The following is a 24948-nucleotide window of genomic DNA, read 5'->3' as shown; positions in this document are numbered from 1 at the left end:
CCATTAAGTGCAATGCTGATAGTCGACACAGAAAAGGCAGCGCAAATAATACCTCCACTGCACAGGAAGAATACAGAAATGGTAAATGAATAACTCCATTGAGTTCAAGCAGCAGACAAACCTCAATATCAACTGTTTGAGAAGACCAAATGAAAATCAGGCCTCCGTGGTAGAATTGCTGCAAGAAAACCACTATTGAGAGAGACTAAGATAAGAGGACGAGACTTTATTTGGCCAAGAAACACAGGTCGTGGGAATCAGACCAGTGGAAATCTGTCTTTTAGTGTAAGGAGTCCAAATTTGAGATTTTTGTCTATAACCACCATATTTTTGTTAAGACACATAGAAGAAGAACGGATGATATCTGAATGTGTAGTTCCTAACATGAAGTAGGGGGATGGGTGTGATGGTGCTTTGGTAGTCACACGGTTAGCTGTTTATACAGAATTGAAAGCACATTCAACCAGCATGTAGTGCCATGCCAATTCATCTGGTTTGAGCTTTTTCAACAGCACAATGACCCAAAAGATCCCAGGCTGTTTAGGAGCTACCTGACAAAAAAAGAGTAAGGCTTCATTCACACGTCCGTGAGACTGGCATCCTGCTTAGTGCAGAAGCGCACTGCATCATTGGTTGCTATGACGCGTGCGCTTTGCGCCGCCGGCGCAGTACAGTAATACACTCGTATGATCTATACAATTGCATTACTGTACTGCGGTGGCACAAAGCGCACAGCGTCATAGCAACCAATGACTCAGTTCGCTCCTGCCCTAAGCAGGATGCCAGTCCGGAATCTCACGGACCGTGTTCCACAGATGCGTGAATAAAGCCTAACAGAGTGCTGTATCAGAAGACAAGGCCTCCACAGTCTCTGGTATAAACCCGATGGTCTGGCATAAGTTGGACCAGAGTTGCAGTGGATAGCAGCTCACAAATACCTCATGGAGTTGGTTGAGAAAATGTCAACAGTGTGTCAAGGCAAAGAGTAATTACCGGTACTTGAAAGAATCTAAAATAAAAGATAGTTTTGTATTGTATATTTGGTCACTGTACGTTTCCATTTGTATTATTTTTTTAGCGTCAGTGACTTTACTATTACTCTTAAATGTGTAAAAAAAAATATAATAATACATTTTGCCTGGTACTTTATATAATGCTGCTAAAATTAGGTATTGTGTTTATGATAAAAAATTATCACTGGGCTGTTTGCTGAGCAGGGGCCAGAATATTCAATTGCACAGCTAGGAGTTGGTACATCTACATCTGCACATTCTTATGGAGACCTGCAGGTTTCATTCACTAGAAATTATGGTGGCACATCTCGATTAACCCTGCCAACATCTTGCAGTAAACCTGTACTGCCAACAAAATCATAGCACAGAGGGAAGATCTGTTTGAGAAAGTCTAAACTCTATTCAATCCCACTGTTTCCAATCAGATTTATCAAAACGATCTTAGTTGCCCATAGCAACCAATCGGATTCCACCTTTCATTTTTCAAAGCTGCTATGGAAAATGAAGAGGTCACTCTAATTGGTTGCTGGGGGCAACTAAGTCAGTTTTCCTTTGCACCAGTTTTGATAACTCTCCCCAATATGTTCATGCAGCATGCCCTTCCTGTACATGTAATAGATGGCCCTACAGTGAATATCCTCAAAGCCAAAATATATTCCTAAACCTATAGTGACTGCGCTTATAGACCATATTAGAGCTTTGTTTTTTCCCTTGGAATTATACAATTTTAAACAGAGAAGAAAACTGGTTACCGGATGTCTGAGCAACATTTTTGGAGAGGCCACAATTAGAGGTTTTCTGAAATTTCGAATCATTTGTCGACGTAATAAATGAAAGTACTGTGCTGGAGTTGTGGGGTGGACAACGCACATATTTACAGCATCACCATCTACTCCTTCTTCTGTGCTGTCACACATCTATATTGAAAAGAAATAAACATTTTTCATTAATCAGGTTACTATGGAACTAACAAATTAACTGGCTAATCTTTTATTTGCTTTAATAAGGTTCTCCAGCCCCAAAACCTGTTTTAGTTATGGTCCCGAGAATGTGTACATGAAAGAAGAAGAAGAAAAAACACCTATATACCACTGCTCAATTCAGCACAAAGATTCCAGTCTGACATCCCATCTCTGGTCACATGCACTACTGCAGCCATCCACTGGCTTCTGCAGTGACCCCAAGCAGCACATGAGTGCTGAGCAGTGACGCCACACTTCTGAAGATTGGAAGGATCAGGGACGGGAGGCACTGGAACGCAGCAGTTATTTTTTTCACTTTCGGGGACAACAAAAATTGGTTTTGTGGTCAGACAACTTCTTTAAATATAAAATCTGGTTTCTTATATTTGGGACTACCTGTAAAAATCGCTCAATGCGGCAGGAAGAGTGTTCTGGACCAGCACCATCATAACCATGTGGAAGCAGAATGACAAGTCCACTCTGTAAAAGCCACTTTGCCTCACCTGTTTGGGAAAGAAGAAATCTTGATGCAAACAATGTAAATTATAATGTACAGAGTTTGGCTACTGTCAGTTTTGTACCTTCCCATAAAATACTGGAGGAGTCCAAGAAGTTTGGCGTTAGAGAGTACTTGCATTAGTTCTGGAGATCTAAAAGTACAGGCAGCAAAAGATGACTGACCTCCCTGGAGACCGCTACAAAGCTGCATTTTCTAAGCCACCATTTTAAAATGCTGAGGTATGTGTCACATTTTGTTCAATAGCTAGTGCAACTCTAAATAGCAGGTAGTCAAGTCAGGAAAAGATCTTAGTAATAAACTGTAATCCATGTGGATCTCCACTGTACAATTCTATGGTCAAATTCATTCTCGAGTTTGAAGCAACAGTTAAGGCTACTTTCACACTCGCTTTTTGGCTTGGGCTCTCACAAGCGATCCAAAACGCATCCGTTTTGCCCTAATGCATTCTGAATGGATAAGAATCCGCTCAGAATGCATCAGTTTGCCTCCGTTCAGTCTCCATTCCGCTCTGGAGGCGGACACCAAAATGCTGCCTGCAGCGTTTTGCTGTCGGCTTGACGAAACTGAGCCAAACGGATCTGTCCTGACACACAATGTAAGTCAATGAGGACAGATCCGTTTTCGCTGACACAATCTGGCACAATAGAACAACTGATCCGTCTCCCATTGACTTTCAATGGAGTTCATGACTGATCCATCTTCGCTATGTTACAGATAAAACAAACGGATCCGTTCATGAAGGATGCATGTGGTTCTATTATTGTAACGGATCCGTTTTTGCAGATCCATGACGGATCCGCCCAAAACGCGAGTGTGAAAGTAGCCTAATAGAATCTATTTCGCTGTAATTATCTCAGATTAGCTGGATTTTGCTATGGACACTCTTTGATTGACAAGGAATCAATAATCTGGACCAATAAATATGCAGTCAGAAGGCTCTCTAGCTGTTAACCAATTATTCTACTTTCTGGAACAGACTGGACACACCGGTCAATGACAGTGGTCTTACAGCTACATTTACCAGTAACGTCTTTCCCCCATGATTTAGTCAAATGTGTTTGGCTTCTTACAGTTACCAATTACCTTCAGATAGGTCATAAATATCAGATGAGTGGGGGTCCGACACCTCGTACCCATATTGATCAATTGGTTTTGGCAACCATCAGTACCGAAAACTGAATAGTGGATGGAGCTGGATGAAGAAAGCTCCGCCCAATGTGCATCTCCACTCCCATTCATCTGAATGGAAGCTAAGCTGCAATACCCTGGCATAGTGACAAAGTGTACGGAGCCTTCTGCTTCTGCTTTGTCCACTGTTTAGCTTCCAACACAGACTGAAAACAGTTGATCAGTGGACGTGCTGGGTGTCACACCCCCATGGCAGAATTTAAAGGGATTATTCCTAGATTGAAGGTGTATTCTAAGATTTAGTTATTGAATGCCTATCCTTAGGATAGGCCATCAGTATCTAATGCCGACACTCCATATCAGCTGTTTCAGTGTAGCATAGGCACCAGAAATACACAGCTCCATCCATTATGTAGTGGACAGAGCTGGTAACTGCAGTTCTGCTCCCAACAAGGTCAATGGAAGCAGCACTGTTACACTGAAATAGCTGATGGTGGTTTTGATTGTCACACCCTTGCTCATCAACTATAGACAGCCTATCCTGAGAATAGGCCATCATTAACTAAATCATTTAATACCCCTTTTAGATTCTTGCCATGCATATCACAAAAGGTGGTCTGTGTTCCATGCTCCCCTACTCCACCACCACTTTAGTCAAATTCCTCCTCACTGTAGTTGTGCACTGAGGAGGAATGGGGGTCTTAGGATCAGGCTCCGACTGGCCCACAGGGGTACAGGTGAATCCCCCGGTCGGCCCCTAGTCTCTCACCCCCTGCACAAATGGCACATAACACAGTAGACTTACTGCACTATATACATATATTCCATGTACAGCACCTCCATCATCCTATGTTCATATAAAAAACATGAAAGATTATTAAAGAAACTCCCTGGTTTATTATTATAGACACGATCAGAGCTGAGATGACTTCTAGGTATAGAGGAAAGCTACCAGTGTCCTCTTCTCCCCAGGACCTACCTTCTCAAAGGTGCTGCAGGGACCGCCATATTCAATCAGCTGGTAGCATCTTGCTGCTATGTGAGCAGGTAATATTTGAATGTATCCATACGGTGGGTCCCCAAAATAAATTTTACTGGTGGGCCCTAGGCACACCAGTCCGACACTGCTTGGGATACCTATTCTAGTGATCATGCGGGTTCCAGCTCTGGGGCCCCAGTGATCAGACATTTATGATCTATGCTATTGTGGGAAAAATCCTTTAAAAAATATTTGATGCCAACCTACCTCCAGAAATAAAGGTGTCAAATATTATCTGTGCTCCATTGAAGAAATCTCCAAACTGTGCCTCCCAAATTGGCAGCAACTTGGGACTTTCTATACTCATGCCATATTCGAATCCAAGGACAGCTTCCTCCGATAAAGCACTATTGCTCACCTATGGTGAAAGAGGAAAAAACTTAACTACAGCCAAAAGTAATACTGAATTATAGCATAAAGGTTATGTTAAAAAATGGTTTCTGTTCCAGGCCAGTGGCAATGAATCCATGGGCGATTACCAAAATAATACCAGATATTAGTGGCAGTCAATATCTGTTCGTCTTCGTTATGGAAACAGTGTAGCACAGGCCACTTTGCCGTTTCCATAATTCTAACCACCTTTGGCTGTCGCATTCAGATGAAAAGGCGACTGGAAGCTACTCTAAGGCTGAATGCACACGGCCGTGTTTCACGGCCGTCAGCGGTCCGTGGTAACATGGGCTGGATTCTGAGAGCAGGAGCGCATGGCGTCATTGGTTGCCATGACGCCATGCGCTTCCTTCTGCCGCCGCAGTATAGATCATACCAGTGTATTACTGTACTGCGGCAGCAGCAGGAAGCGCACGGCGTCATAGCAACCAATGACGCCGTGCGCTCCTGCTCTCAGCGGGAATCCAGCCTGTGTTACCACGGACCGCTGACGGCCGTGTGCATTCGGCCTTACAGTGGAGCCGCATGTATCATATATCATATCTTTATGGCAAATCCTATTTTATCAGCTTTTTATGAAACTGGATAATCCCTTTAACACTTGTGATAAAATCACAAAAAAAAAAAGACAATTAATTAGGCTATGTTCACACTGCCATTGGAATCCATCAGGTTTCCGTTGCTGTCCAATGGACAGAAAAGTGTAGTTTACTATGCTATTCTTTCCTGCAAAAAAAAATATAGAATTGAAACTGGATGGACCCAAAACAAGTCAAGGGATCCTTAAAGATGTGACACCAAGACACATGTATTATCACCCATAAATAAGACCAATGTGAAGGGATGGGACGCCTACAAAAAGCTACTCTCCCGCTGCATAAGCTAGCCCATCAGACATGGCAGGCTTCCAAGCTGAATGTATATAAAGATCTCTCTTGCGACATCCCCATCTGGGATAACTGTATGTTTCCCCACCTATTAAGATTAGAAGGGGCAGGGGAGTGGAGTAGACATGGGATTCGAGCGTTGGGGGACATATATGAGGATAGCGAGTTACTCGCATTCGCGCAAATTCAGGACAGGTTCGTAGTACCAAACACCATGTTTTATAGGTACCTTCAGTTACGCCATGCGCTTCAGACCCAGTTCAGAGGCATTGGCAGGAGTATATCCAAGTATCCCATTATCGGAATTCTGAGGTCTCAAGGCCCAAGGGGGATTGTGTCGGCCCTCTATACTCACTTGCTTGATTGCTGTATGCTGGTGACCCCGCTGGCTGTAGAGGATAGGTGGAAGGGGCTTATACCCTCCTTGACCACCGAGGAGTGGGAGGAGGCTTTAATGGCACCTACCAGAGTGTCTCCTATCAATAATAGGATGACGCAGCTCTTCATCTTGCATTACAGCTATTTGACCCCTACCAGGCTTAACAAGATGGGTAGGATGGACAGCTCCAGATGTCACAGGTGTGGTGTGGAGGGGGCAGACTTTTGCCACCTGATGTAGGACTGTTCACACGTCAGGCAGTATTGGGTATCTGTACTGGAGACTCTCAGGACCCTGGTGCCTCCTACACTGCAGCTGTGTCCCAAAATGTGTATCCTAGGTATAATTGACGAGGAATCTTGGTCACACTATCATAAGATCTTCCTGGAGAGAACGCTGTTTATGGCCAGGAAGGCAGTTGCCCTGCGCTGGATGGGGGACATTCCCCCCTCCAGGGGTCAATGGCTCTCCCTAGTGAATACCGCAGTGTCTATGGAGAATATAGTTTACAAGCATAGGGGTTGCCCACAGAAGTTTGACAGGGTGTGGGGAGCCTGGTGCTCGTCTTCACTCACCATGCATGACTCGAGCAGATACGTGGTGGCCGACGGTTCCTGATAACCCCTCTATGGGCACGCAAAGGGGCTTGTGAGAGCTGGCCCGACCGATCTTCTTGGGCCCATAGTGCTGGCCTATATTTGATGTATGCCTGCATGTCGTGTACCCTGATAATACACAGTCTATGTTATCATCCTGTATGCTTTGCCCAGATGAGTACAATCAATCAATATGTCCGTAGTCTTTTCTGTGCAATGTATTTGCTATGTGAATGGCCCCTGCGAGGGTCACTTTGATTTCTATGTGCCATGCTTGTCATATTACCGTGCAATAAAACGAGTTTAAAAAAATAAAAAATAAGACCAATGTGAATATAATATAGAACATAGTAGTGCTTTATTTGTGATTTTAGGGAACATACCTCCAAAAAGCCTTTCTGGTCAGATGTTATGTGATTTAGAGGAATATAAGTTTCATTAGTCTCCTGACAAACCACCATGGCATGCCTTTGACTGAATGTTCCACGTCCTACATCTTGCCCACTTAGTCGAACATGAAACCCTTGAAAACGAAAGAAAAATGGGAAATATATTTCCATATACATCATTACCAAGTATAAAAATAATGTGTTTAATAAGAATATTAACTCAAGAAATAAAACTTACCCTGACAAAGCAAAGAACCTAAAGCTAAAGCTTCTGCTGTAGCCCAGTCTAGCTTTGTTCCTTCTTGTAGCTTCTGTATTCTAGACTAAACAATCATAAATCCAGTAATTAGAACCATTTCCACTCTAATTTACTTAGAGGTTTGATCCCTGAAATATAACTGTAAGGGACAAGACTTTACCCAACCTGTGCATGCATCTTTAGAAGATGGCTGTGCATTTGAATTTCATCAGGAACCTCTACGGATTTGACCCCAATAAACTTCAGCAAATCAGCAGGAATGCCCGTGTCCCATGTTGTTATCCGAGCACTTGGTTCAACCATCTCACTCCAGTTGGCCTGAAGGTTGGTAGGTGGCGGTGTGAAAAAAGTCATATTTGCGAGATGGTCATTTAATTTAGTGTAATAAGTAGTTTTTAGATTTCCAACTTCTTCTGTGGTCAATAGTCCATCAGATATTAAACTCTCAGCATATACATCTGGGATGCTTTTTCGAGACCTGTACAAAAATGATTTAACAGCTGTAATGTAAATTATACAAGTTATATGATTTAAGGGGTGTTCTTAGGAAATTTTATTTTATTAAAAGCCAGACCAGAACACCACTTTAACCCCTACCACTCCCAGTCCCATCACAAGTATACCTTAGGCTCCATTCAGACGTCCGTAGTGTAATACACCCGGCCGGCACCCCCATGGCAATGCCTATTCTTGTCTGCAATTGCGAACAATAATAGGACATGCTCTATTTTTTTTTTACGGAGCTGCGGACCGGACGATCAGGCCGCGCTCCGGAAATGCAGATGCAGACAGCACACTGTGTGAGAATGAATGGGTCCGCACCTGAGCCTTAGGCTCGGTTCACGTTTGACGACTACATTCTGAATATAAGGTAATAGTTTCCATAGCTATCTATGGGCCACAAATATGCCAAGTGGCCCTTTGACATATGTTTAGTGGTTTACATCTGAATACAGTAGCACAAGGCTGCAGTAGACACAGAATGTAGTCGATAAATCAGGTGTGAACAGAGCCTTACTCACTTGTCTTTGTCCCGGGTAGTTTGATAAATATAATAAATTGAGAACTCACCGGATAATTTTGTACATTCCAGGATTAGTAAAAAAGGGCTCATCCAGCTCATTATGGCCCCACTGCCGATAGCACAATAAATCCACAATTACGTCCTTTCTAAAAAGTCTTTGATATTCAACTGCTAGTCGTGTTGCTCGCACAACTTCTTCCGGACAGTCTCCATTAACATGAATTACAGCACAACCAACAATTTTGCCTAAATTCCAGGAGGACAGGAAAGAAGTACTAGTACTGTATATAATACACAGACAAATATTTTTTCTGAAACCGTGCTATGAGTAAGGGCTCTGGTAGCATGTAATGTATGTGTATTACACACACACTGTGCTGAAACCTATGGTTGCAAAATTGGGACCATATGACCTAAATGACAGAATAATGTATGGAGTATTTAGTGGATTTGCCGGGCGCAAATAACCCCCTGCAGCTGGTTGATTTAATCCTCCACGTCTGCTTGGTATATAAATAATTGCTGGTAAGAGAGGGAGACATTCCCAAGCTTCCCCATTAAAAAGGTATTTCATCACCAGAGCTGTATGCCTCAGTTTTGCTTGTAAGATCCGTTGCGGATTGTAACGTTCGCCAGCAGCACTTGCATTATGGCGAACCTTTTACAGACCGAGTGTCCAAACTGCAACCCAAAACCCACTTATTTATCACAAAGTGCCAACACGGCAATTTACCCTGAACACTACAGTACAATATAGTGCATCTTCCATGTACTTTATCATTTCGCTATAGTAGTCTGCCTACATTAAATGCACTGCCTGTGCCATGTATAGTGCGTCCTGCGCTGATGAATAGCAGGAAAAGTCTAAGGCATATTGGTACACCATAGACTTTTTCCTGGGTGCGGGTGCCCACAGAGAGGGCTCTGAGTGCTGCCCCTGGCACCAGTGCCATAGGTTCGCCACCTCTGCAGTTAGTTGGTCACAAATGCACAGTGCCTACAACGTTCTGTGCCCACCACCTCCCTTGAGCTTAAGGTAGTTCTGGCCCTGCATGCCATGTGCTGTGGTCACATTGCAAAACAGCCTCAAATGCTTGATTACTTTATAGTGCAAATGTGACAAACTTTATCATTTCATATCAATGGGCAACAGTCCTGGGAAGCCCCCTGTGGAATTTATTTTGTGGGAGGAGCTGGGAACCGTGCACCAACGGTGTGAAGGAGCACAGGGGCACTGTGGGAGTCATGTAACTAGTTAATGTCAGCACACAGAACATTGTGCATGGGGATTGTATAAGAGCATCAGGGGAACGGCACAGCCCACCCACATTCTACCGCCTCCCCCCCCCCCCAAAAAAAAAAACTAAATTCAGTGGATCTCATGGTGACAATTAGAATGGTAAAGAAGCAAGTTAAAAATAAATGTCATGTGGCGTTAAATTGGTTCTGTAAGTAGCAACAGAAGTTTCTAGAAGATATTTAAACCATCTTCCCAGCTGTGCCTACCAACTAGCAGGGCGTAACCCCATCATAGCTGAGAAGTTCTGCTCTAAAAGAGGGTATAAAACAAACAAAGTAATTATAGTTTATGAAGAGCAGGAAATTATCTGCACAAAGAAAACTCTCCTATGCTAACAATATTCCTCCAGGTCTTGGGGAACACTTTTGGAGAGAATTTAGAAAATATAAATCTACCAGCCCTCATTGTATATCTAGTGTAATGCCGTGGGCTCTGTGACACAGTGAGGGGTTGTGTCTGGCAAGGCAGGCATTTTCCTCCCAGCATGTGCGGCTGGGCTGGTTTCCAGCCAGGTGAGGTCAAATACTAGACCAGAGTTTAAGTGTCGGTCCGGATTTTTGGCAGCACCTAGCTGTCATTAAATAGGCAGCTGGGCTCAGGAGAGATGTCTCTGTTTTTGGGATCTGAGGTTTGTACTGTGCTGGAAGGCTGAGAGCCGCACACACTGGGGAAACAGGCCCCTAAAGCCTACTGTGGAATACTTTAGGCAGAACTGCCAGCAAGGTGACTTGTGTTATATGAACTTTCCATTGTGTGTGAATTAACACCAAGACTGCAAAGATACATGCCGTTTTGTGCAATTGCCTCAAGTGTGAATAAACACTGAAGTTTTGAGTTAAGAACTATAAGATGGTGGGACGCCACCACGAGTGTTTACCGATTTGTACCTGCTGGTCTCTCCAGTTATATTGAAAGGATTGAAAAGACCGGCAACCTATCTGTTTGCTTTAGCACAGTGAGCCAGGAGCGGAACTGTGCATATTCAAAGGTATCTTGGACCTGGAAATATATACAAAGGCATTGTTGCGGTTTTTTATGAGGAACTATATATATGCTGCTATCCGTTATATTCCCTAAACATATTTGAGGTTTATTTCTGCACTATAATATTGCTACTAGGGATGAGCGAACTCGAACTGTATAGTTCGGGTTCGTACCGAATTTTGGGGTGTCCGTGACACGGACCCGAACCCGGACATTTTCGTAAAAGTCCGGGTTCGGGTTCGGTGTTCGTCGCTTTCTTGGCGCTTTTGTGACGCTTTCTTGGCGCTTTTTGAAAGGCTGCAAAGCAGCCAATCAACAAGCGTCATACTACTTGCCCCAAGAGGCCATCACAGCCATGCCTACTATTGGCATGGCTGTGATTGGCCAGAGCACCATGTGACCCAGCCTCTATTTAAGCTGGAGTCACATAGCGCCGCCCGTCACTCTGCTCTGATTAGCGTAGGGAGAGGTTGCGGCTGCGACAGTAGGGCGAGATTAGGCAGATTAACTCCTCCAAAGGACTTGATTAACTGATCGATCTGCAGCTGTGGATCATTGAGCTGCTGATCCTCAATTGCTCACTGTTTTTAGGCTGCACAGACCGTTTGTCAGTCTCATTTTTCTGGGGTGATCGGCGGCCATTTTGTGTCTTGTGGTGCGCCAGCACAAGCTGCGACCAAGTGCATTTAACCCTCAATGGTGTGGTTGTTTTTTGGCTAAAGCCTACATCAGGGTGAAGCTGTCACACCAAGTGCATTTAACCAGCAATAGTCTGTTCATTTTTTGGCCATATACAAAATCAGGGGCAAGCTGCGCCTGTCACCAAGTGCATTTAACCCTCAATGGTGTGGTTGTTTTTTGGCTAAAGCCTACATCAGGGTGAAGCTGTGACACCAAGTGCATTTAACCAGCAATAGTCTGTTCATTTTTTGGCCATATACAAAATCAGGGGCAAGCTGCGCCTGTCACCAAGTGCATTTAACCCTCAATGGTGTGGTTGTTTTTTGGCTAAAGCCTACATCAGGGTGAAGCTGTCACACCAAGTGCATTTAACCAGCAATAGTCTGTTCATTTTTTGGCCATATACAAAATCAGGGGCAAGCTGCGCCTGTCACCAAGTGCATTTAACCCTCAATGGTGTGGTTGTTTTTTGGCTAAAGCCTACATCAGGGTGAAGCTGTCACACCAAGTGCATTTAACCAGCAATAGTCTGTTTATTTTTTGGCCATATCCCAGTCTAATTCTGTCACTAAATCCATACCGGTCACCCAGCGCCTAAATACTAGGCCTCAAATTTATATCCAGCTAAATCTGTCCCTAGTGCTGTAGCTGGGCGAGTTATTTAGTGTCCGTTCAAGCACATTTCTTGTTCTGGGTTGAAATACAATTCCCAATTTAGCAATTTCATAATTTAGTGGTTCCTGCTATATCAGAGCTATTTGAAATCTATCCCAAAAAGGGTATATAATATTGAAGGTGCACATTGGGTCATTCAGAATAACTTCACACACACCCGCTACTGTGTATTTCCAAGTCTAATTCTGTCACTAAACCCATACCTGTCACCCAGCGCCTAAATACTAGGCCTCAAATTTAAATCCCTCTAAATCTCTCGTTACCGCTGTACTGTTGTTGCTGGGCAAGATATTTAGTGTCCGTCAAAGCACATTTTTTGTTCTGGGTTGAAGTACAATTCCCAATTTAGCAATTTCATAATTTAGTGGTTCCTGCTATATCAGAGCTATTTGGAATCTATCCCTAAAAGGGTATATAATATTGAAGGTGCACATTGGGTCATTCAGAATAACTTCACACACACCCGCTACTGTGTATTTCCAAGTCTAATTCTGTCACTAAACCCATACCTGTCACCCAGCGCCTAAATACTAGGCCTCAAATTTAAATCCCTCTAAATCTCTCGTTACCGCTGTACTGTTGTTGCTGGGCAAGATATTTAGTGTCCGTCAAAGCACATTTTTTGTTCTGGGTTGAAGTACAATTCCCAATTTAGCAATTTCATAATTTAGTGGTTTCTGCTATATCAGAGCTATTTGAAATCTATCCCTAAAAGGGTATATAATATTGAAGGTGCACATAGGGTCATTCAGAATAACTTCACACACACCCGCTTCTGTGCATTTCCAAGTCTAATTCTGTCACTAAATCCATACCGGTGACCCAGCGCCTAAATACTAGGCCTCAAATTTAAATCCCTCTAAATCTCTCGTTACCGCTGTACTGTTGTTGCTGGGCAAGATATTTAGTGTCCGTCAAAGCACATTTTTTGTTCTGGGTTGAAGTACAATTCCCAATTTAGCAATTTCATAATTTAGTGGTTTCTGCTATATCAGAGCTATTTGAAATCTATCCCTAAAAGGGTATATAATATTGAAGGTGCACATAGGGTCATTCAGAATAACTTCACACACACCGCTACTGTGTATTTCCAAGTCTAATTCTGTCACTAAATCCATACCGGTGACCCAGCGCCTAAATACTAGGCCTCAAATTTAAATCCCTCTAAATCTCTCGTTACCCGCTGTACTGTTGTTGCTGGGCAAGATATTTAGTGTCCGTCAAAGCACATTTTTTGTTCTGGGTTGAAGTACAATTCCCAATTTAGCAATTTCATAATTTAGTGGTTTCTGCTATATCAGAGCTATTTGAAATCTATCCCTAAAAGGGTATATAATATTGAAGGTGCACATAGGGTCATTCAGAATAACTTCACACACACGCTTCTGTGCATTTCCAAGTCTAATTCTGTCACTAAATCCATACCGGTGACCCAGCGCCTAAATACTAGGCCTCAAATTTATATCCCGCTAAATCTCTCGTTACCCGCTGTACTGTTGTTGCTGGGCAAGATATTTAGTGTCCGTCAAAGCACATTTTTTGTTCTGGGTTGAAGTACAATTCCCAATTTAGCAATTTCATAATTTAGTGGTTCCTGCTATATCAGAGCTATTTGAAATCTATCCCTAAAAGGGTATATAATATTGAAGGTGCACATTGGGTCATTCAGAATAACTTCACACACACCCGCTACTGTGTATTTCCAAGTCTAATTCTGTCACTAAACCCATACCTGTCACCCAGCGCCTAAATACTAGGCCTCAAATTTAAATCCCTCTAAATCTCTCGTTACCGCTGTACTGTTGTTGCTGGGCAAGATATTTAGTGTCCGTCAAAGCACATTTTTTGTTCTGGGTTGAAGTACAATTCCCAATTTAGCAATTTCATAATTTAGTGGTTTCTGCTATATCAGAGCTATTTGAAATCTATCCCTAAAAGGGTATATAATATTGAAGGTGCACATTGGGTCATTCAGAATAACTTCACACACACGCTTCTGTGCATTTCCAAGTCTAATTCTGTCACTAAATCCATACCGGTGACCCAGCGCCTAAATACTAGGCCTCAAATTTAAATCCCTCTAAATCTCTCGTTACCCACCGCTGTACTGTTGTTGCTGGGCAAGATATTTAGTGTCCGTCAAAGCACATTTTTTGTTCTGGGTTGAAGTACAATTCCCAATTTAGCAATTTCATAATTTAGTGGTTTCTGCTATATCAGAGCTATTTGAAATCTATCCCTAAAAGGGTATATAATATTGAAGGTGCACATAGGGTCATTCAGAATAACTTCACACACACCCGCTACTGTGTATTTCCAAGTCTAATTCTGTCACTAAACCCATACCTGTCACCCAGCGCCTAAATACTAGGCCTCAAATTTAAATCCCTCTAAATCTCTCGTTACCCGCTGTACTGTTGTTGCTGGGCAAGATATTTAGTGTCCGTCAAAGCACATTTTTTGTTCTGGGTTGAAGTACAATTCCCAATTTAGCAATTTCATAATTTAGTGGTTTCTGCTATATCAGAGCTATTTGAAATCTATCCCTAAAAGGGTATATAATATTGAAGGTGCACATTGGGTCATTCAGAATAACTTCACACACACGCTTCTGTGCATTTCCAAGTCTAATTCTGTCACTAAATCCATACCGGTGACCCAGCGCCTAAATACTAGGCCTCAAATTTAAATCCCTCTAAATCTCTCGTTACCCACCGCTGTACTGTTGTTGCTGGGCAAGATATTTAGTGTCCGTCAAAGCACATTTTTTGTTCTGGGTTGAAGTACAATTCCCAATTTAGCAATTTCATAATTTAGTGGTTTCTGCTATATCAGAGCTATTTGAAATCTATCCCTAAAAGGGTATATAATATTGAAGGTGCACATAGGGTCATTCAGAATAACTTCACACACACCGCTTCTGTGCATTTCCAAGTCTAATTCTGTCACTAAATCCATACCGGTGACCCAGCGCCTAAATACTAGGCCTCAAATTTAAATCCCTCTAAATCTCTCGTTACCACCGCTGTACTGTTGTTGCTGGGCAAGATATTTAGTGTCCGTCAAAGCACATTTTTTGTTCTGGGTTGAAGTACAATTCCCAATTTAGCAATTTCATAATTTAGTGGTTTCTGCTATATCAGAGCTATTTGAAATCTATCCCTAAAAGGGTATATAATATTGAAGGTGCACATAGGGTCATTCAGAATAACTTCACACACACGCTTCTGTGCATTTCCAAGTCTAATTCTGTCACTAAATCCATACCGGTGACCCAGCGCCTAAATACTAGGCCTCAAATTTAAATCCCTCTAAATCTCTCGTTACCCACCGCTGTACTGTTGTTGCTGGGCAAGATATTTAGTGTCCGTCAAAGCACATTTTTTGTTCTGGGTTGAAGTACAATTCCCAATTTAGCAATTTCATAATTTAGTGGTTTCTGCTATATCAGAGCTATTTGAAATCTATCCCTAAAAGGGTATATAATATTGAAGGTGCACATAGGGTCATTCAGAATAACTTCACACACACGCTTCTGTGCATTTCCAAGTCTAATTCTGTCACTAAATCCATACCGGTGACCCAGCGCCTAAATACTAGGCCTCAAATTTAAATCCCTCTAAATCTCTCGTTACCCACCGCTGTACTGTTGTTGCTGGGCAAGATATTTAGTGTCCGTCAAAGCACATTTTTTGTTCTGGGTTGAAGTACAATTCCCAATTTAGCAATTTCATAATTTAGTGGTTTCTGCTATATCAGAGCTATTTGAAATCTATCCCTAAAAGGGTATATAATATTGAAGGTGCACATAGGGTCATTCAGAATAACTTCACACACACGCTTCTGTGCATTTCCAAGTCTAATTCTGTCACTAAATCCATACCGGTGACCCAGCGCCTAAATACTAGGCCTCAAATTTATAATCCCTCTAAATCTCTCGTTACCGCTGTACTGTTGTTGCTGGGCAAGATATTTAGTGTCCGTCAAAGCACATTTTTTGTTCTGGGTTGAAGTACAATTCCCAATTTAGCAATTTCATAATTTAGTGGTTCCTGCTATATCAGAGCTATTTGAAATCTATCCCAAAAAGGGTATATAATATTGAAGGTGCACATTGGGTCATTCAGAATAACTTCACACACACCCGCTACTGTGTATTTCCAAGTCTAATTCTGTCACTAAACCCATACCTGTCACCCAGCGCCTAAATACTAGGCCTCAAATTTAAATCCCTCTAAATCTCTCGTTACCGCTGTCCTGTTGTAGCTGGGAAAGTTATTTAGTGCCCGTCAAAGCACATTTTTTGTTCTGGGTTGAAGTACAATTCCCAATTTAGCAATTTCATAATTTAGTGGTTCCTGCTATATCAGAGCTATTTGAAATCTATCCCAAAAAGGGTATATAATATTCAAGGTGCACATTGGGTCATTCAGAATAACTTCACACACACGCTTCTGTGCATTTCCAAGTCTAATTCTGTCACTAAATCCATACCGGTCACCCAGCGCCTAAATACTAGGCCTCAAATTTATATCCCGCTGAATTTGAATACAATACATTGGGCCAAATAATATATTTGTTGTTGTGGTGAACCATAACAATGAGAAAAACATCTAGTAAGGGACGCGGACGTGGACATGGTCGTGGTGGTGTTAGTGGACCCTCTGGTGCTGGGAGAGGACGTGGCCGTTCTGCCACATCCACACGTCCTAGTGTACCAACTACCTCAGGTCCCAGTAGCCGCCAGAATTTACAGCGATATATGGTGGGGCCCAATGCCGTTCTAAGGATGGTAAGGCCTGAGCAGGTACAGGCATTAGTCAATTGGGTGGCCGACAGTGGATCCAGCACGTTCACATTATCTCCCACCCAGTCTTCTGCAGAAAGCGCACAGATGGCGCCTGAAAACCAACCCCATCAGTCTGTCACATCACCCCCATGCATACCAGGGAAACTGTCTCAGCCTCAAGTTATGCAGCAGTCTCTTATGCTGTTTGAAGACTCCGCTGGCAGGGTTTCCCAAGGGCATCCACCTAGCCCTTCCCCAGCGGTGAAAGACATAGAATGCACTGACGCACAACCACTTATGTTTCCTGATGATGAGGACATGGGAATACCACCTCAGCATGTCTCTGATGATGACGAAACACAGGTGCCAACTGCTGCGTCTTTCTGCAGTGTGCAGACTGAACAGGAGGTCAGGGATCAAGACTGGGTGGAAGACGATGCAGGGGACGATGAGGTCCTAGACCCCACATGGAATGAAGGTCGTGCCACTGACTTTCACAGTTCGGAGGAAGAGGCAGTGGTGAGACCGAGCCAACAGCGTAGCAAAAGAGGGAGCAGTGGGCAAAAGCAGAACACCCGCCGCCAAGAGACTCCGCCTGCTACTGACCGCCGCCATCTGGGACCGAGCACCCCAAAGGCAGCTTCAAGGAGTTCCCTGGCATGGCACTTCTTCAAACAATGTGCTGACGACAAGACCCGAGTGGTTTGCACGCTGTGCCATCAGAGCCTGAAGCGAGGCATTAACGTTCTGAACCTGAGCACAACCTGCATGACCAGGCACCTGCATGCAAAGCATGAACTGCAGTGGAGTAAACACCTTAAAACCAAGGAAGTCACTCAGGCTCCCCCTGCTACCTCTTCTGCTGCTGCCGCCTCGGCCTATTCTGCTGCTGCCGCCTCGGCCTCTTCCTCCGCCTCTGGAGGAACGTTGGCACCTGCCGCCCAGCAAACAGGGGATGTACCACCAACACCACCACCACCACCTCCGTCACCAAGCGTCTCAACCATGTCACACGCCAGCGTTCAGCTCTCCATCTCACAAACATTTGATAGAAAGCGTAAATTCCCACCTAGCCACCCTCGATCCCTGGCCCTGAATGCCAGCATTTCTAAACTACTGGCCTATGAAATGCTGTCATTTAGGCTGGTGGACACAGACAGCTTCAAACAGCTCATGTCGCTTGCTGTCCCACAGTATGTTGTTCCCAGCCGGCACTACTTCTCCAAGAGAGCCGTGCCTTCCCTGCACAACCAAGTATCCGATAAAATCAAGTGTGCACTGCGCAACGCCATCTGTAGCAAGGTCCACCTAACCACAGATACGTGGACCAGTAAGCACGGCCAGGGACGCTATATCTCCCTAACTGCACACTGGGTAAATGTAGTGGCAGCTGGGCCCCAGGCGGAGAGCTGTTTGGCGCACGTCCTGCCGCCGCCAAGGATCGCAGGGCAACATTCTTTGCCTCCTGTTGCCACCTCCTCCTTCTCGGCTTCCTCCTCCTCTTCTTCCACCTGCTCATCCAGTCAGCCACACACCTTCACCACCAACTTCAGCACAGCCCGGGGTAAACGTCAGCAGGCCATTCTGAAACTCATATGTTTGGGGGACAGGCCCCACACCGCACAGGAGTTGTGGCGGGGTATTGAACAACAGACCGACGAGTGGTTGCTGCCGGTGAGCCTCAAGCCCGGCCTGGTGGTGTGTGATAATGGGCGAAATCTCGTTGCAGCTCTGGGACTAGCCAATTTGACGCACATCCCTTGCTTGGCGCATGTGCTGAATTTGGTGGTGCAGAAGTTCATTCACAACTACCCCGACATGTCAGAGCTGCTGCATAAAGTGCGGGCCGTCTGTTCGCGCTTCCGGCGTTCACATCCTGCCGCTGCTCGCCTGTCTGCGCTACAGCGTAACTTCGGCCTTCCCGCTCACCGCCTCATATGCGACGTGCCCACCAGGTGGAACTCCACCTTGCACATGCTGGACAGACTGTGCGAGCAGCAGCAGGCCATAGTGGAGTTTCAGCTGCAGCACGCACGGGTCAGTCGCACTACAGAACAGCACCACTTCACCACCAATGACTGGGCCTCCATGCGAGACCTGTGTGCCCTGTTGCGCTGTTTCGAGTACTCCACCAACATGGCCAGTGGCGATGACACCGTTATCAGCGTTACAATACCACTTCTATGTCTCCTTGAGAAAACACTTAGGGCGATGATGGAACAGGAGGTGGCCCAGGAGGAGGAGGAGGAGGATGAGGAAGAGGGGTCATTTTTAGCACTTTCAGGCCAGTCTCTTCGAAGTGACTCAGAGGGAGGTTTTTTGCAACAGCAGAGGCCAGGTACAAATGTGGCCAGCCAGGGCCCACTACTGGAGGACGAGGAGGACGAGGATGAGGAGGAGGTGGAGGAGGATGAGGATGAAGCATGGTCACAGCGGGGTGGCACCCAACGCAGCTCGGGTCCATCACTGGTGCGTGGCTGGGGGGAAAGGCAGGACGATGACGATACGCCTCCCACAGAGGACAGCTTGTCCTTACCCCTGGGCAGCCTGGCACACATGAGCGACTACATGCTGCAGTGCCTGCGCAACGACAGCAGAGTTGCCCACATTTTAACCTGTGCGGACTACTGGGTTGCCACCCTGCTGGATCCACGCTACAAAGACAATGTGCCCACCTTACTTCCTGCACTGGAGCGTGATAGGAAGATGCGCGAGTACAAGCGCACGTTGGTAGACGCGCTACTGAGAGCATTCCCAAATGTCACAGGGGAACAAGTGGAAGCCCAAGGCCAAGGCAGAGGAGGAGCAAGAGGTCGCCAAGGCAGCTGTGTCACGGCCAGCTCCTCTGAGGGCAGGGTTAGCATGGCAGAGATGTGGAAAACTTTTGTCAACACGCCACAGCTAACTGCACCACCACCTGATACGCAACGTGTTAGCAGGAGGCAACATTTCACTAACATGGTGGAACAGTACGTGTGCACACCCCTCCACGTACTGACTGATGGTTCGGCCCCATTCAACTTCTGGGTCTCTAAATTGTCCACGTGGCCAGAGCTAGCCTTTTATGCCTTGGAGGTGCTGGCCTGCCCGGCAGCCAGCGTTTTGTCTGAACGTGTATTCAGCACGGCAGGGGGCGTCATTACAGACAAACGCAGCCGCCTGTCTACAGCCAATGTGGACAAGCTGACGTTCATAAAAATGAACCAGGCATGGATCCCACAGGACCTGTCCGTCCCTTGTCCAGATTAGACATTAACTACCTCCCCATAACCATATATTATTGGACTCCAGGGCACTTCCTCATTCAATCCTATTTTTATTTTCATTTTACCATTATATTGCGATGCTACCCAAAGTTGAATGAACCTCTCCTCTGCCTGTGTGCTAGGCCTAAATATATGCCAATGGACTGTTGCAGTGGTGGCTGACATGAAGCCTGATTCTCTGCTATGACATGCAGACTAATTCTCTGCTGACATGAAGCCAGATTGTCTGTTACGGGACCTCTCTCCTCTGCCTGGGTGCTGGGCCTAAATTTATGACAATGGACTGTTGCAGTGGTGGCTGACGTGAAGCCTGATTCTCTGCTATGACATGCAGACTGATTCTCTGCTGACATGAAGCCAGATCCTCTGTTACGGGACCTCTCTCCTCTGCCTGGGTGCTGGGCCTAAATTTATGACAATGGACTGTTGCAGTGGTGGCTGACGTGAAGCCTGATTCTCTGCTATGACATGCAGACTGATTCTCTGCTGACATGAAGCCAGATCCTCTGTTACGGGACCTCTCTCCTCTGCCTGGGTGCTGGGCCTAAATTTATGACAATGGACTGTTGCAGTGGTGGCTGACGTGAAGCCTGATTCTCTGCTATGACATGCAGACTGATTCTCTGCTGACATGAAGCCAGATCCTCTTTTACGGGACCTCTCTCCTCTGCCTGGGTGCTGGGCCTAAATTTATGACAATGGACTGTTGCAGTGGTGGCTGACGTGAAGCCTGATTCTCTGCTATGACATGCAGACTGATTCTCTGCTGTCATGAAGCCAGATTGTCTGTTACGGGACCTTTCTCCTCTACCTGGGTTCTGGGCCTAAATTTATGAAAATTGACTCTTACAGTGGTGGGTGACGTGAAGCCTGATTCTCTGCTATGATATGAAGACTGATTCTCTGCTGACATGAAGCCAGATTGTCTGTTACGGGACCTTTCTCCTCTGCCTGGGTTCTGGGCCTAAATTTATGAAAATTGACTCTTACAGTGGTGGGTGACGTGAAGCCTGATTCTCTGCTATGATATGAAGACTGATTCTCTGCTGACATGAAGCCAGATTGTCTGTTACGGGACCTTTCTCCTCTGCCTGGGTTCTGGGCCTAAATTTATGAAAATTGACTCTTACAGTGGTGGGTGACGTGAAGCCTGATTCTCTGCTATGATATGAAGACTGATTCTCTGCTGACATGAAGCCAGATTGTCTGTTACGGGACCTTTCTCCTCTGCCTGGGTTCTGGGCCTAAATTTATGAAAATTGACTCTTACAGTGGTGGGTGACGTGAAGCCTGATTCTCTGCTATGATATGAAGACTGATTCTCTGCTGACATGAAGCCAGATTGTCTGTTACGGGACCTCTCTCCTCTGCCTGTGTGTGTGCTGGGCCTAAATATATGCCAATGGACTGTTGCAGTGGTGGCTGACGTGAAGCCTCATTCTCTGCTATGACATGCAGACTAATTCTCTGCTGACATGAAGACAGATTCTCTGTTACGGGACCTCCCTCCTCTGCCTGGGTGCTGGGCCTAAATATATGCCAATGGACTGTTGCAGTGGTGGCTGACGTGAAGCCTCATTCTCTGCTATGACATGCAGACTAATTCTCTGCTGACATGAAGACAGATTCTCTGTTACGGGACCTCTCTCCTCTGCCTGGGTGCCGGGGCCTAAATATCTGAGAATGGACTGTTCCAGTGGTGGGTGACGGGAAGCCAGATTCTCTGCTATGGAACCTCTCTCCAATTGATTTTGGTTAATTTTTATTTATTTAATTTTTATTTTAATTCATTTCCCTATCCACATTTGTTTGCAGGGGATTTACCTACATGTTGCTGCCTTTTGCAGCCCTCTAGCTCTTTCCTGGGCTGTTTTACAGCCTTTTTAGTGCCGAAAAGTTCGGGTCCCCATTGACTTCAATGGGGTTCGGGTTCGGGACGAAGTTCGGATCGGGTTCGGATCCCGAACCCGAACATTTCCGGGATGTTCGGCCGAACTTCTCGAACCCGAACATCCAGGTGTTCGCTCAACTCTAATTGCTACCACTGGATTGCAGTTTGAACTTTCACTTCTGCTACTAACTGCCACATTGTTGCATTCATGTGCTATTGTTGCTAAAATTGTCACATTGTACATTGCTGTCATACTATATGTAACATTTGTTATTGCTGCAAACTATTTTTTGCCAAAGACCTATTACGTAGCTATCTTTTTCCATTTGATTTTATATTATCTCGTCTTGGCTACATATATAGAGTGCCTGGTCTATTTTCTCTATATTATTACCATTGTTTGTGGCCGGGTGGGCCACTTAGACCAAGAGCACCTGTTCCATCTTGTCCAGCTGAAGTGATCCACAGAAAATTTACCTAACTTGTATTTTGCCTCTGTACTGCGCCCGCCGGCTTACCCTATCTACCAGGGCGAACCCCCACAATTGGTGGAGGATGCAGGCAAGAGGCTAGCGTGAATGCAGATATTTTTGGTTTCTGCATTTTTCAGGCACGTTTGTAGGTCGTACATTAGCTGTATTACAGCCAGTGCCCCACGACAAATTGGAGGCTGTTGTGAAGGCCCTCATGGAGGCCAATCTTCAGCAGCGAGAGACAAAACTGCAGGAACGCAAGGCTAATAAAGCAGGAGACTAACCAGTTGCTGCTACAACACGTGATGTAACCCCGAGCATCCATGATGCCCAGAAAGTAGTCCGTGTACGAAAAAGTGGTCATCAGGGAAAAGCTACCCCGTGACCAGTGGGCTGAGGTCGTCGCTCCATTCCTGGCATCAGATTCCCAGCGGGTGTATTTTGACTTGCCGGACTATCAAGCGGCCGACTACCGAATAGTGAAGGGTGAGATTTTGGCAAGATTGGGGGTGAATGTGTTGGTCCAGGCCCAGCGGGTACATCAGTGGGGGTTTAAGCCGTCTGAGCCTACGAGGACCCAGTATTATGACTTACTCTACCTTTTGCAAAAGTGGCTACAGCCTGACGTGCAGAGTCCCACGGCTATGCTGGATAGACTATTGGCTGATATGTTCTAGAGGGCTCTGCCACCCCCTCTCTCGCACTGGATCGGCCAGGTGTCTCCTGGCAACGCCCTAGAAATGGTGGACCTGGTGGAGCGCTACGAGTGTACTAAGACTGTTACATGGGGTTCTTTTGGGAAGGGGGCAGTCAAACCCCGTAAATCTCCATCCCAGACCTGGCGACCTGTACCAACCAAACCCGCCCGGGGTGTACCCTCTACGGACCTGGCTCCGATAGTCTCCTGGCGGTGTCAGGAGCCGGGCCATGTAAGAGCTGACTGTGCCCATCAGGTGGAATCAATGGATATTAAATATTGATATTAAATATGGCTACCGTCAGTCGCTATATACCAGGAAATTGTGTGCAGCAGGTACCCCAAAAACCCTAAACCACCTGTGCCAGGTGGATGTAGGAGGCACTCCAGCAGAGGCTCTGCTGGACTCAGGGAGTCTGGAGTCCCTAGTAAGGGTTCCCCTGGTACAGTCAGCTGAGTATACTGGCCGGAAAGTCGGGGTCATGTGCATCCATGGAGACTTAAAAGACTATCCCACCGCCCTGGTTTTTCTAACCACAAGGGCTGGCAGATGGACTCAAGAAAGTGGCAGTTGCCCTAAATTTACACTACGAACTTATAATAGTGAGAGACTTCCCGGGCTTCCCGACACTGTGGCCTGCTATGAGAGTGACTGATACCCATGAGACAGGGGTAACCCTAGCAGAGTGGCCCAGCTCAGGGGGGAGACCAGAACCCTGGGAACCTGAGACCAAAGGGCCAGCGGTAGGGTTGACCGCCACTTTGGTGGAAGAGGGGGAGACAACCCCGCTAAGTGTGATGGTGGGAGACATGGAGGACTTGCCGCCGGGTCCTGATCTAGCAGACCTCAATGTCTCCGGGGATAATTTTGGTATCGCCCAAGGTCGGGACCCAACCCTATCCCGCGCCTGGGAAAATGTGTTAATGGTAGATGGTGAACCACAACAATCTGGGGCAGAGTCAGTGTTTCCCCATCAGGATTTGTTGTATCGGGTAAACCAACTATGGGGTGAGCCTATTGAATAGTTGGTGGTCCCCAAGGTTTATCGCAAGCTTGTGTTAGATCTAGCCCACCAACACGTTCTCAAGGGTCACCTGGGGCTACAGAAAACTCAGGATCGGATTCTACAGTGGTTTTACTGGTCCAGCATATTCAAAAGAAGTGGAAGAGTTTTGTAAGTCTTGCCCGACCTGCCAGATAACTAGCCCCCAGCCATATTTCCGTAGTCCCCTAGTACCTCTCCCGATTATCGAAGTACCTTTTGAACTAATAGCTATGGACCTTATAGGCCCAGAACCGAAGTCCGCCAGAGGGTATCAACACATCTTAGTTATTCTAGACTACACCACTCGGTACCCGGAGGCGGTGCCACTGCAACATACCTCAGCCAAACTCATAGCTAAGGAGTTAATGGAGATGTTTTCCAGAGTAGGACTGCCTAAAGAGGTTCTGACCGACCAAGGGACCCCTTTTATGTCCAAGGTGATGAGTGAACTCTGTAAGTTGCTGCACATAAAACAACTACTGACGTCTGTTTACCATTCGCAAACGGACGATCTGGTAGAACAGTTTAACCAAACATTACAAAAATATGTTGAAAAAGGT

General features: G+C 45.5%; 1 protein-coding gene across 2 annotated transcripts in view; it reads right to left on the bottom strand.

Moving 5' to 3' along the window:
* Positions 1 to 24948, bottom strand: part of DHTKD1 (dehydrogenase E1 and transketolase domain containing 1) — a 72403-nt gene that overhangs the window by 17294 nt on the left and 30161 nt on the right. For both annotated transcript variants that reach the window (XM_044276749.1, XM_044276750.1), the window contains exons 7-13: positions 8634 to 8832; positions 7728 to 8040; positions 7542 to 7626; positions 7298 to 7437; positions 4870 to 5020; positions 2372 to 2478; positions 1766 to 1930 (exon numbers count right to left, since the gene is read on the bottom strand). In XM_044276749.1, coding sequence (XP_044132684.1) covers positions 1766 to 1930; positions 2372 to 2478; positions 4870 to 5020; positions 7298 to 7437; positions 7542 to 7626; positions 7728 to 8040; positions 8634 to 8832 — 1160 coding nt within the window. The remainder of the gene's footprint in view (positions 1 to 1765; positions 1931 to 2371; positions 2479 to 4869; positions 5021 to 7297; positions 7438 to 7541; positions 7627 to 7727; positions 8041 to 8633; positions 8833 to 24948) is intronic.

The sequence above is a fragment of the Bufo gargarizans genome, chromosome 2 (genome assembly GCF_014858855.1).
Source record: "Bufo gargarizans isolate SCDJY-AF-19 chromosome 2, ASM1485885v1, whole genome shotgun sequence".
Classification (NCBI taxonomy): Eukaryota; Metazoa; Chordata; class Amphibia; order Anura; family Bufonidae; genus Bufo; species Bufo gargarizans.
The sequence above is the reverse complement of the archived record's forward strand: the minus strand, read 5'-3'. Positions and strand labels throughout refer to the sequence as shown.